Here is a 13,397-nt window from a genome sequence, read left to right on the forward strand (position 1 = left end):
TTCGGGTGTTTTTTGTTATTTTGATAGTCTTGCATCTTTTGCGTCTTACCTTTAGTTATTTTCCCCTTGTCTCCTCATCTGACTTGGTTGAGCTGTATCTAGTTTCTCAGATGTTTCCTCCTCCTCCGGTTGCCCCCTGTGTCTGTATTTGTGTAGTTATATCAGCCTCAGTTTTCTTTATTCTTTGCCATGATGTCTGTTACTCTCCCTTTTTGGATTTTTTTTTTTTAATTTTTTTTTATCTTAACTCACTTTGGATTTTGTATGAACTCTTGAGTTGTTCCCTTTTATTGCCTCTTAATTGGTGCTCTGAGATCATCCATCTTATTCCCAGTGGACCTCCCGTTTTCCGTGATGATAGCTTTGTACCTTTTTTAGTTGTAAAACACTCACCTATCTCTCCGTCGCTCTTCACCACTCCATCTCGACACCCTTTCACCAGCAAACACGTGCCGAAACAAAAAGCTGAGGAGAGATAGTGATAAACCATCTCTGTAACAAGATGTTGATGCTACATCAGGCTCCAGTTTGAAACTCAAACTAACAGACAGAAATACCCTCCTTCTGTTTTCTCTCACTTTGAGATGATGATGAATCAGTGTAGCAGCTCCGTACGCGCACATTTATTTTCAGAGTGCAGACATGCGACCACTGGCAACGCGTGTGTGTGTGTGTCACAAGTACTGATTATATCTGCTATATGCAAGAGATGCTGACATGAAACTGCAGCAAGGCAGAATAAATTTAATATAAATCTAATACTAACAGTGATTTAAAGCAATAATGGGAAAACAAGCCATTTATCACATTTTCTTCACAGTCAAATTAAATGACATCATCATACATCAGCATGCATCGTTGCATTTTGCACACTGAAAATCATAAATTCAAGACAACAATGACTAAAACGCACTTTGACCCTGAATATAGTCCTGATGCAGAGCTCTTACATGCTATCAGGTACTCGGTGTGAACTGAATGAAATTTTGCAGCTATGTAATCAGAGCTGAAGCCTAGATGCTTACAAACAGCTTTACAGGAACTTGTAAAGTCCTTTCAGTCATGTTTCTAACCTGCTGTTATGAAGCTATATCCAGGCTAAATCATGTCAGTGAAGCTCTACCGATAAGTATTGATTTACTTCCTAATCACTAGAGAATAAACGGGGAACCACTTCTGAGATCAGCAGACTTCTAGAGGTGGGGCTGGAATTGTTTTAATCTTCTACTACAGTTCTTTTTACCTTGTCATTTCTATGAACACCTTGAAATTACATGTTTTTGACATCAAGAAGCAGTTTTGACTTGCAACCTGGAAGAGATGTTTCATCAGTAGTTTTACAGGTCAAGGAGAAGAGAAATTCAGAGTCAGCAACCGATACTTACATGGATTCATCTTTTATTTAGACCACCCTCCTAGGGCTAGCAATTCCCTGGATTATAGTGTATCTCCTGGCATTATGCAGACAGGGGTGGGGTGCTGTCATATAGTGAGAGAGAAAAAGATGGATAGATGGGCTAAAATGAGGAAATTATGGAGGCAAAGAAGAGGAGACAGAAGGGCTGTCTAGTTCCTCAGCCTTCAGGCAGAGCACCATTTGTCTTTCTGATGATGTTTAAATTAGAGGAATATGACTTTTCACTGTGGTGCGTGTAGGTGTTCCTGCTTTCCAGTGTTGTTGAGTCTGATTAGACATCGAAATAAAAAGTTTTAAAGCGGAAATCATGTGCTTTTTCTGCCTTTTCTGCATTTTCTGTCTTGGATCTGTATGTGGTCTGAATTGGGGGATATTCTAAATATGTCCACCTCAGACAGAGCAGTTATTATGTTCGGGGTGGCACAGTGAGAAGCAAAGATGGGTCTTAGTAAGTTACAAAATTCTAAATAATGAACACTGGCAGTGAGTCAACATTTATTTACAAAGTGATAATTAAGACAAATATGTTAAGGAGTGAAAATGAACAAAAAAAGGAAGTGACTAAACTTCAGGGTCTCCTCATGCAGCAAAACAACATACGCAAAACCTAATAAAAAATAAAAGCCCTAAGCTACATAATCAAACTAAAGCGACAGAACCTGCAGGTCTTTGCTACAAAACCACAGAGAAAGTGGTTAATGATAAAATGGTAAACCCAGCTTCCATCGCCTCAGAGACAGATTTAAACAAATGCAAAGTAACAGGAACTAAACTTTCCAGGTTTGCCCCAAGTCACTTTTAAGTAAGGCATTTCAAATGATGCCAGACAAGCCTAAACCGAATATCAACCCAACACAGAGCCCAGTGGCCAAATGGCAAGGATCACTTGGCAATGGGGCTCTAGATATACAGCCCCTCTAACAAGCAGCTGCTTTTCGTCCGTGGCAGATCTGGAACACAGAAAAAGAAGTCAAAAGGTCGGCATGAGAGTGTAAAATGATAATTCATTGTTCTGTGTTATATTTGTTCAGCTTCCCTGTAGTGTTGGGCTGGTGTGGGAATGCATTTGTAGAGCATTTAAGAAAGTATGCCCTGGATATGACCATCTCAGACACCGCATTCACTCACACTTGTCAAACCTTTTGCTCACAAAGGACTTGAGGACTTTTTCACATTGCCTCATAAAAAGGCAATTGCTGACCATTATTCCTAAAAATATTCAGAGCCTTTGGCTGAATAATCATCTAATTTCTTTGCAGAATCAATCTGACTTAGATCTCTGAGTTAAAACTGATATCGACCAGTATTGAGTTTTCGCAAATCTGTTGGTATTGGCATTTATCGTTGCCAATAAATGAAAAAGAAAAAGAGGAGACGGGGAAAAAACACCCTTCAGCCATGTTGACATAGTTTGTCCACTAGAGGGCATTCTGCAACTTCCCTGTTGATGACATGTTTTAGGAACACTGCAAACCTTAAAAAAAAAAAACTTATCCGAGCAGAGTCCGACAGACAAACAAACAAATACATAAATAACTGCAGATAATAAATGTTGTGTTTATGTGTCATTTCTCTGAAAGAAAAAGACAGTTTTTTATTTTGGTTTTTGCCAAAAGTAAAACATTACACATTACCAACAGTAATGCGTAAAGTGTAATGTGCTACTTTTTCCAGAAGCTGGTGGCAGTGCTCCATACTCTTTTTGCCTGCTTACTTACTTTTGCCTGCTTACTTAGAGCTAGCAGGCCACATGTCTTTGCCAGTCATTTGAACAATTTGGGACCGACTTCAGTTGAATAGTTTCCAGTGAAAATCAAATAGTATTTTTGCTGGTGGGCAGCGTCCAGAGCTGAAGAATAAGATGTTTGACTTCAACAGAACGCAGACAACAAAAAAATATATGACTGCTTATAAGTACTCTTGACAGAAACAATTTTGTGCCGTCTCTGTATTTTGCAGCTGTTAACAGGCCAGTGTTCGATTAAGCTGTTTGAAAGACCTTCTGGCAAGCACACATATGTATGCATACAAGTAAATGTGAAAGCAAGACAGCAGAGTATTGTAGACAGTATTTCGTATCCCTCAATCTTCCCCTTTGCAAAATAGATGCAGAGAGGTAGATGAATTATGTGGTATGCAGCTGCAGCTTGTTCCATACACCCTTGAGCTATGTAGTTAATGTAAGACACACACACACACACACTTTGAATGACACCCCTGAACAAGTTCAGTTCACACAGATTATAATAAATTAGCTCTCGTTCATAGTTTAAGATTTAGAATTTTGAGGTTGTGAGTTAGTTGACATTCATCCTTTTAAACCTTCCTACTTCTCAGTGTGCACAAAATTACACAGATACCTTTTAAATAGGCAAGAAAAAGAAACGCAAATGTGCGTGTCACAAAGCATGGTACTAAATACTGGTACTGATTTGTTACCAATGAGTTCTAACTTAAACACATCGTAATCTGTGATTTCTTTTATGAACCTCCTTTAAATGTTCATGTGGACTGGCATCAGCACCCCGCTGGGAGCTGCACTTTATAAACATCCGTGCCAACAAATTTTATATCTGTTTGCTGTCCATCATGCGCATTGTGCACACTTTGTAGCATCCAGTCACTCTCTTTGGAGCATTGTTAAAGCTGGACAAGTTGCCAATCTATAACAAGATGATAACTATCACACTCACATCCAGCCCTGCGGCTAATTTAGAATCACCCGTTAGCCTAACATGCAAGTGTTTGGACTGTGGGAGGAAGCTGGAGTAACCGATGGGAACAAACTGCAAAATAGAAAACCCCGACCACGACCAGAAGCTTTTGACCAAGAGAGTTTTCGCTGAGAGAGAACGGTGCAAACCACTGCATCACCGAAGCACTGTGACGCTGAAATAAAGGGGAGGCGATGGAAAAAAGGAGCTTATATTTTTTGGATATCCTGGGGCAGCTTTGCAGGGCCCTTTACTGATGACTCATAAAGATGGTGGCAGTGTTCATCCTCGGCGTGTAGTGTGTGTGAGCATGTGTCTTTCTGTGCAGAGTGCTTATCATTCCAGAGACTATCAAAGATTCAACTGGTGTGCTCCAGAATGACGGCGTTCCTTTTACTGCAAATGGCTTCTGTGTGTGTTTCTTATGAATGGTGCTGTCTGACTGATCCCAGTAGGGGAAGCTGCAGAGTGCTGCTGCAGTAATTACAGGAAGAAGCTTTCTTAAACTGTCTCTCACTTTCTCTGTGGCTGTTTCTCTCTTGCCAAATGAGCTGGCGGGGAGGAATGATGTATCAAGGTGTCTGAACTCGAGCACACTATGAATATTTCAGTGTGTCATAAGTCACTATTGATTACATTGTTGCATTTTATGCCTCATTTGCTACACCATTTTTGATTTATGAGCAATACATATATGTGCATATATATGTCAAATACATTTATTTCTTTAAAAAAAAAGAGTGACCAAAGGGCCAAGTTAGAGTATATACTGAGCATGCCCATCGCTGGAGGGGCTCACTTCAGTTGCCGACGGCTGTTCTTTATAGCTGGTCTGTGAAAGCAGGTACACTTCTTCCATAAATGCACATAAACTCACTCTTTATGAAAATCAAATTTCTCTGAGAATATGTACAGAGTAAAACCTGTAGGGAGTAAGGTAGTTCACACTTTGCCCCAACAGCTAAATAGACGTATTGTATTTTTAATCGTAATTAAAAGTTTGAGATGACCTCATAACCATTTTAGTTCACTGGAAGCAACTTTTGCAAGCCAAGTATTGTGTTCCCAAATGGATATAGTTAAAGTGAGCATGTTTTTATGTTTGAATGAAAATAGCCCTAAAAAACAGCATTGCATGATTTATTCATCAGCCAAAGCCATTTCAGAGCCAAACGCAGACTAAAGCTGTCAATAGTTGGAGCTCAGCTCTTGCTCACTGTGGTGGTAAATTCTCCTTAGAGGCTTGGTGTTCTCGCCATTGCTTCTGTATCCCTTTTTTGTCAAGATTCACTCACTTTCACTGGCGTTTCCCTCAATCCTTTGAGCTCTTTATTTCACTGTCTCTGTGGCTCTAACTCTTTCCTGTTCTCTCTTTTCTCTCTATTGCTATTTAGCTCGAGCGTCCACATTCATCATCCGAAATTTAAATTTTTCTGCTAAATACTGTAGGTACTTATGTGTCTGCAAATCGATTCACTATTCATAAAACCATATCAAAATTACATTGATAAATATTTAATTAAATGGAATTCAGCCTTATGAGCATAGAGACAGAGCCTAATTAAAACCCACCCAGTGATGGGTGATATGTTAAAAGTTTCATTTTAAACAATGCAGAATCATTTTTGTTTTAAACGGAACAAAATGGGAAGAAAGAGGGACCTCGATGAATCATTCAGATAAAATTTATGCTATTAAATGATCAGGGTGTCAAACGTGTAGCATGTGATGGGGGACACTGACTTGTAGCCAAACTATATGGATCCGCCCTACTGTGGGCGGGCCATAGAGGTTTGATCCCTTGTGGACTGGATGGTAGTCAGTGATCGAGGTCCTGGCATTCCGATCCTCAACCTCCGTGGAACATACGGCAGGTATATGTAATTCAAGACAGTTAGACTCTTCATCAGAGGAGTCTCTTAACTCTTAACCTACAGGTTCCCAAAATGTGGGGCCCACCCCCTAGGGGGGGTGCAGAGCCATTGCAGGGGGGGGTGCGGTATGAAAAAAAAAAAAAAAGAATGCTTGGACACTGCTAGCATAATGGAGAGGTTTTTAGTTCACAAACACTTCTTGTAATGACCAACTACTGCTGACATTTTGGAGATGTTAGCTCTTTATACAGTAAAGTTACAGTGGGATACAAATAATATCAGGCTGATCCTACCGTAATTGGTTCCCCCTGTCCAAATCACGGACAAACAGTATCTCACAGTTGTTTATGTTTTTAAACCCATTTTGCATAGAGAGGCATTTTTTGAAAAATGTATTGATAGTAATATTGAATGTTATTACACTGGAAAAAAAACAACTACACCTAAAATAATCACACTGTGACGCCTCTGCCTTTCTAAATGGAGGGACAGTAACTGTGTGTGTATATGTAAGCGTGTAAAAACTCAAGATAGGCAGATTAACAGTATTTTGTCTCTATCTGCCATTGCAGAAATTCATCTCATGTAAACAATAACGTGGCGCACATCGTGACGTAAAAAAAAGGCACATACCTTTGGCGTTGTGTGACAAACTCTGTATTCCTCATCCACACGTAAACGCAAAAACAGAGTTTTAAAAAATCTCAGTTTTCGGTGATTCGAAACGCCGTTTACGTGTGGCGCATAGAAAGAGCTGCGTTTTCAAAAATACCCGTGTAGGTGCGGACGTAGCGTAAAAGAGTTAGTGTATTTTATTACTACCTGTAATTTATTGCAGTTTACTTTTATTTGTTTAATTGCTTACTAAATGTTTGAGGTGTGAAATAAACCGCTTGAAAACAAAATATGGGTGTGTGTGGTTGGAGTTGGGTAGAGGCGCTACTCCTTCTTGTTGTGGTTCTTGCTGTTGATCGGGGTGCCTTCTGAACTTTTTATATGGAGTTTTTTCAGACACACTCAACTGGGAGGAGACCCGGGGGTAGAGCCAGAACTTGCTGGAGAGATTAAATGTCTTGCCTGGCCTGGGAGTGGCTTGGGATCACCCTGGAAAGCATTGCTGGGAAAAAGGATGCTTGGAATATCCTGCTTGGCCTGCTGTCAGTGCAAATGGAATCCGGGCAAGTGGAAGAAAATAAATGAGCGAAGAAATATATTCTTCTGTTAGTTCTGCAGAAATGTCATTGTGTCTCTTCCAATTATGGGTTCAAATCTCTGGAAACACTAACAAATAACATTTTTGTTGTTGTTACATAAAACTCCCGAATTGACTTTCAAAATGTGTATGCTCCCATCACAGGGATTTTATTACAGAATAGAATAACATTTTGTCATCAGCAAAGAGGTGAAATTTACATCCTTTAAAGTTCATCGGCGTCTTTTTTGTCAGTGTTCTCTGTGTCTCTCTGACACTTAAACTCAAATATTAACATGCCTGCTGGGCAATACAGGCAGACCACGCTGTTTCTCAGATCAATGGGTTGTTGCGGGAGGGGTAGTGCAAATCATAACAGAGAAGCATGGAATGAAGAGAATTTTTCAGAGAGACGGAGACAGGAGAGACCGATCAATAAGCCGAATTCTTCAGCAGAGGAACCTGCAAGCACACAGCCCACACCTTTCACACAACATTAACTTCAGTGTGGAATCCCAGTGCAACAAACATCATGCACATGCACACATATACACACACACACATGACTTCAGAGGGCATTACACTGACTTTCATTCATTTCTTGGAGATTTACTCCAGGACCCTTAGATCCCCATGACGTAATATGTACCAAAAACACAGACATACCTTTGAAGACAAATTCTTTTACTTGGACTAATACAAAATCCCGTGGTGCAATTATTCCGATTTTATTAATGCAACTTTGTGCAACGATTAGACTCTGGTTTTCTCTCAGCAGTTTTGTGGGCTAGTGCTTGCACTAGCGAACTAGATTGTCTAGCAAGGTGCATCAACAATGCAATACTAAATAGGATGCTAATTCCAGTCAGGAAAAAACAACCAATTGTAGTTGCTGAAGAAACTGAAATATGCCTCTAATCATGCATAACATTAATATTTGCAGTGTTTCCAATGTAAAAACTGTTTAGCAGTTCAGTTTAGCAATGGACAATCCCCTTACTTTAAGACCGCCTCTGGTATCATTTTTCCTTGAGAAGTTGCTGTTTTAACTCTCTAAGAGGACATAGGGGTGAAAAATACCTCTGTTGGAATCTGTAGTAAAGGGGGAGAGTAGAACAGAAACTACTGTTACTAACGACCTGGCGTCCAACCTGCAGGATGAGAGGCTCAGTGGAGAAGCAGCTGATTATTGCAGTGTTGGTTATTTGTGCCCATGCCGTCCATTACCTGTAAATGTCATGGGCATACTTTAGAGCCCACTGGATCAGGAAAAGATGCAAATGAGCGATTTTTATGGTTGAGGTAGAAACAACGAGGTCACAATCACATGTTTGGAGATAAAAATGAAAAATGTAGTCAGGGTGAGACAGTGAATAGACAGAGTAGGTAGCTGTCAGGATGTGTGGAAGGGAGACACACATATATACACAGTGAATCACTAAAAGGCACTTCACAAATAGCCCTCACTCCATACCTCTTTTTCATCCATCCTCATATTTTTTTTTCTTGCTGCACTTCCCTTGTTGTCCCTGTCATCCTGCTATTGTCTTTAATTTTCTCAATATATGTGTCCACCAGCTGGTGGTCCTAGCCAAATGTGCTTCCATTTCATTACTGGTAAGAAAAAAAAATCAGGGTTGAAGATGCTCAGCTGCAAATAATTGAAAGACAAACAATTGGAGAAAGTTATCATGGTGGAGCAGGTGCACTTTAGGTTGAATCCGAGTGTGTGTGTGTGTGTGTGTGTGTGTGTGTGTGTGTGTGTGTGTGTGTGTGTGTGTGTGTGTGTGTGTGTGTGTGTCCACGACAAAGGGAGAGAAACAGGGGTGGAAAAGAAGAGAGAGATCGAAGCTGGAGACAGAGTGATGAACCCAAATGCTCAACCGCTGGCACCTGCTCACCAGCTTTGCTTGAACGCCGTGATTCTGCTCACCGATAGTCGAAGGGTTGTGTGTGAAAGAATGCATGCATGAGAGAGAGAGTGTGTGTGCGAGAGGGAGCGAGCGAGACAGAGAGAGAGAGAGCGCACAATTGGGCATCACAGCCAATATGCACTAAAAAACAGAGAGACTTGGAGTGAGAAAGAGGGGGGTGGGCTTAGGTACAAGCATCATAGCAGCTCATGTTCTCCCACCAGCCCTGCTTCCTTCAGCACACAAGAAGACAGACACTGAGGAACCCTCCCTTTCTCTGTCATTTCTCTCTTCCTCTCTCTCTCTCTCCCACTCCTCCTTCTTGTCTGCTGTCCACTGGGGGAGACACTGCTCCTGCTGTGTCGATTGGTAGGCAGTTACAAACGTTACTATTTTAAGAGAATCAGCGTACAAGCACCGTGTGCGGCAGCAGACGGATCGAAAGGGGAGCAAGAGGCAGGGAAAGGCAGAGCCCTCGTTCTTCTGCACAAGTGTTCTGGCAAAAAGGGATGAAGGAGCACGGGGGAAGTCGGACCTGCAGCTGATGCCAAACTGCACAACTGAATCCAGGTAGAAGTAGAGCAAGGCAGACTGCAAGTCAAGAGGTCGTGCACAGAGGAGCTTTGTAGAAGAGAATCTTTCCTTATTTTACGGATCAACATTAAAAAAATAAGAGAAAAAAAAAGGAAAAAAGGAGAGACGGGGAGGTGGAGGTGAGCGACAAGCGAAAAAGATGGCGAGTTTTGGGAAACTCACAGACTACTTTAATCGCCGTAAGTCTCGAGAGGAGCTGCGGGTGGGAAGAAGCTCACGGCGCAGTGGCAGTTACTGCTGCACTGTGGCCGAGGCCAGGTAAGTCGTGTGTGTCTACGTGTGTGTGTGTGTGTCTCACTATGCCTGGTTGGTATATACTGTTGTCTCCAGGCTGTAAACATTGCCACTTGGCTGTATCTTGTGACTTTCAGTGCAACAGAATGAGCATGTGCACATGAGAGGTTCGAGGGTGTGCGCCACTTGGTCACACACTTGCACCTCTACATGTGTGTCAGGGTTTAATGGTTAAGTAATATCAGTCAAATATATACTGAAGGGAGTGTAATATATGTATGTAACATTCTGAAAAACATCTAAACGATTAAATGAATGAGCCAGCCCACATGCAAATTTGTATGTTTTGCAGGACTGTGAGGCTTTAAAGTGACTGTGTACCTGTATGTGCATGTAAACATGTGCTTGTATGCATGTGTGAGTAAGCTTCGAGTTACATAAGTGTGGAGGTGCGGCGGATAGCTGCTGTCAGGCATGGTGGTAGCTACTATAGATTCTTTCCACTGTCGTGCAGTTGAATATGGAGCGTTTGCACAGAACAAAAATAGAGAGGAAGTCAATAGGCTCCATATAGAGAAGGAGATGCAAAGAGTCCTTCTTGGCCAAGTCTACCCACTTCACCTTATTTTTACCACACACACACACGTATTTACAACCACAACTGTTGCTGTTATTGCTCTCCAAAGACAAATTTACAGGTGCCAATAACTCAGGTTTTTAGTTTTTAGTTTGAAGAACTAACATCAATGTCACAAGTCTATGGTCTATTCTGGCATCACCCTGGTAATCTAGATTAAATTACTTTTCATCTCCTAAATTACAGTCATCTCAAAAACAGGACTGTTATTAGCTTTTCTGGTTAACCGTCCAGCCGGTCAAACCTTTCACCCGAATGCAATATCTCTTAAAGGCTGCTCAAATTTCAGCACTCGAGAATGAATCGATTCAATTTCCCGTCGTCGAAGGCAACGGTCACCGTGACATCGTGTTCTGACCCCCACTACTGCCCCGTTGTTGCGAATGCAATATCTCTGAACCACCTGGAAGAAATGTCATTACATCTGGCACAAACATCCGCTCTGACTCAGAGATGAACCGGCTGTAATTCGGCATTCGGTGATCGAGGTTACCTTGACAGCAAAACAAGTTTTTGTTCTCACTTAAGAATTCATCCACTAATTAGGAAAACATTTTACAAATATGTAACAGGATAAATTGATTATGTTATTACATGTTGTACCCAAATGATGACATCGTGGTGTTTTACAGAACCATTTTTCCAATGTGGTAGCTTAGGGAGAAAGAGAAGATTGTGACCACAATTCACATTCAATCAAACTCTACTTCTTCAATTCTAGTTCTCGGATTGGTCTTGTAATTCATAATGAAGATGGATTTAGAAATATTGCTTCCTCCGCAACAGTGCTAATTTTGTTTGTGTCAAACAGAAGCTGTCCACACCCTCCTGCAAACTCAATTTGCGTGGCTCTACTAAGATCTAACAACTTCTTGCTGTGTACTGCAGCGCTGCAATTAGCGTCCTGAATTCTGAAAGGCAACGTTATTCACTCTGATTACCGTTAAACTAAATGCCCCGAAAGAAAACGAGAAAACTTCGACGCTAAGTTTAGAGCTCTGTGTTTCTATTTTTGCTTACCGGCACGACTGTCCTTCTAATGATCAACCTTGCTTTGCTCTTAACAAGAACCCAAAATTACGTCTGAGTCAGTGTTAAATTATACAACCAGCATAAAAATGAAAATCAGAGCCCCAGTGTGAAAAACTCCCACCAGTGCCACTACTCTAGACTTTGAAAATATATCCATCAAATCTCGTATCGTTCTCACAGGAGAAGTGTTAACGTGGGTGGACATCTGGTGTATTTAAAAAAAAAAAAAAAAAAGACTCACATTCCCTGCCATTACAAATCCAGTATCTCTCATCCCCACAGTCTCTTTGTCTCTGTCTCTCCCACTCACTGTCTCTTTCTCACAAGCCACCCGCTTCCTACGCCCCTCAATCTCTTCCAGTCTTACTTTCAGTCTTTCTCGCTCGGCCTTTTATCATTCTCTTTCCCTCTGTATTGCCCCACTCTCATGCTTGTTCTCTCGGTACACTGTCGTGCATAAAGGAGGAGCCAGAGGGGTTTGAGGCCATCAGAGTTGCTACAGCACTTTTTTTTGTTGAAGTTGGAGCTTTCTCTTTTGCCTTTAAATGAATAGGAGCAGGGAAGAGGAAAAAAAAGGGCAATAAAATGGCCAAAAATAGAGTGATGTATTATTTATGAATGGTTGCAGAGAAAGAGGGTGACTTCAGCAGGGACAGCTATCAAACAATGTTCTGTTTTCAGTGAATGAATGAAAATCTGGCCTCAGTAATCTCCAGCATTCCAGTTGTCTAACAAAGAGCTCATGCTGTACTTGCCTGTCTAGAAAAGCTTTGTGATTGACAGAGTTCAGTGAGATATGTACCTTTTCAAACAGGCGATGGACACTTGAAGTAAATGCTAATTGCAGAATGTACTGGGTACAAAATGTCCGGGGATAATGAAGGCTTGATTGTGACACCAGAGCCGCTGCAAAAGATGTACCCAGCAGGTGAAGAGGGCGAAGAGTGAGAGTGATGGAAACCTGAGGCACAGCAAGAGTGACTCTCTAGCAGGCTGAATGGAGACTGTCCACTAGTCCAGCAACAAACCAGCCTACTTACTAGTTTAAAACAATGAGCGCGGGTCGCACAGCCCTCGTAAGTCGTCCATATTACTATTAGAAATCATCATGTCACAGATGCAGATATTCAATGGCTGTTACCAGTGCCAGTAGAGTTACGTGATTCTCAATACCTAATTCAGTATCACAGTAGCAAAGAAAAAAAGAGTGATCTATGTACTTAAACATAAACTCCCTAACCCTTTAACACCCAAGTATCATACAGGGCACCTGGACTTATTTTTTAAATATTGGCTGTAAAGTTATGAAGTAATCTCATCTTTCAGGAACCGTTTGAATTTTCTCTCCTGTTCAAAATGGTTGAGGAGTTACGGTAACGTGAAGCGCACGTGATAACGTCTAGGTGAAGCTGAATGTGTTCAGACAGCGGTACCTTGGAAATGCTTTGTGCTATGTGAGTTAACACGGAATTGGAAGTTGAAAAAACATTATCTCAGGTCCCGCCCACTTCCCGTTGTCCGTAGATGCTTCATGTCATTGAAAATCATTCGCTTTCTGTGGTTGCTGGTTGCCCCGCAATTTCCAGTGTCAACACAGCTTTAAGAATTTATGCAACGTTGGCGATTCTAAATATGTTAGCCAATGGAGACTTGACTAGACAAGACTACAATACTGCCGCTGTCAGTCCGGGAAGATCTGCAGGCTCAGTATGTACAGGAAAAACTACAAAACAGCACAATCACAAAAAACAATGAATTTTGGTATTTAAAGATATCAGAAGTACTGGTTC

At 41.3% G+C, this 13,397-nt stretch overlaps 1 protein-coding gene across 2 annotated transcripts in view; it reads left to right on the forward strand.

Moving 5' to 3' along the window:
* Nucleotides 1-13,397, forward strand: part of ankfn1b (ankyrin repeat and fibronectin type III domain containing 1b) — a 156,307-nt gene that overhangs the window by 13,272 nt on the left and 129,638 nt on the right. Inside the window, exon 1 of one of the 2 annotated variants that reach the window (XM_084937890.1) lies at nucleotides 9,195-9,962. The exons of the other annotated variant lie outside the window; for it this stretch is intronic. Within the exon in view, the coding sequence (XP_084794016.1) occupies nucleotides 9,844-9,962 (119 nt within the window). The 5' untranslated portion in view covers nucleotides 9,195-9,843. Of the gene's footprint in view, nucleotides 1-9,194; nucleotides 9,963-13,397 lie in introns of those variants that run through there. 2 annotated transcript variants of the gene reach the window in all.

This window comes from Perissodus microlepis, chromosome 8 (assembly GCF_051167445.1).
Source record: "Perissodus microlepis isolate ML-2025 ecotype Zambia chromosome 8, ASM5116744v1, whole genome shotgun sequence".
In the NCBI taxonomy this organism is placed as follows: Eukaryota; Metazoa; Chordata; class Actinopteri; order Cichliformes; family Cichlidae; genus Perissodus; species Perissodus microlepis.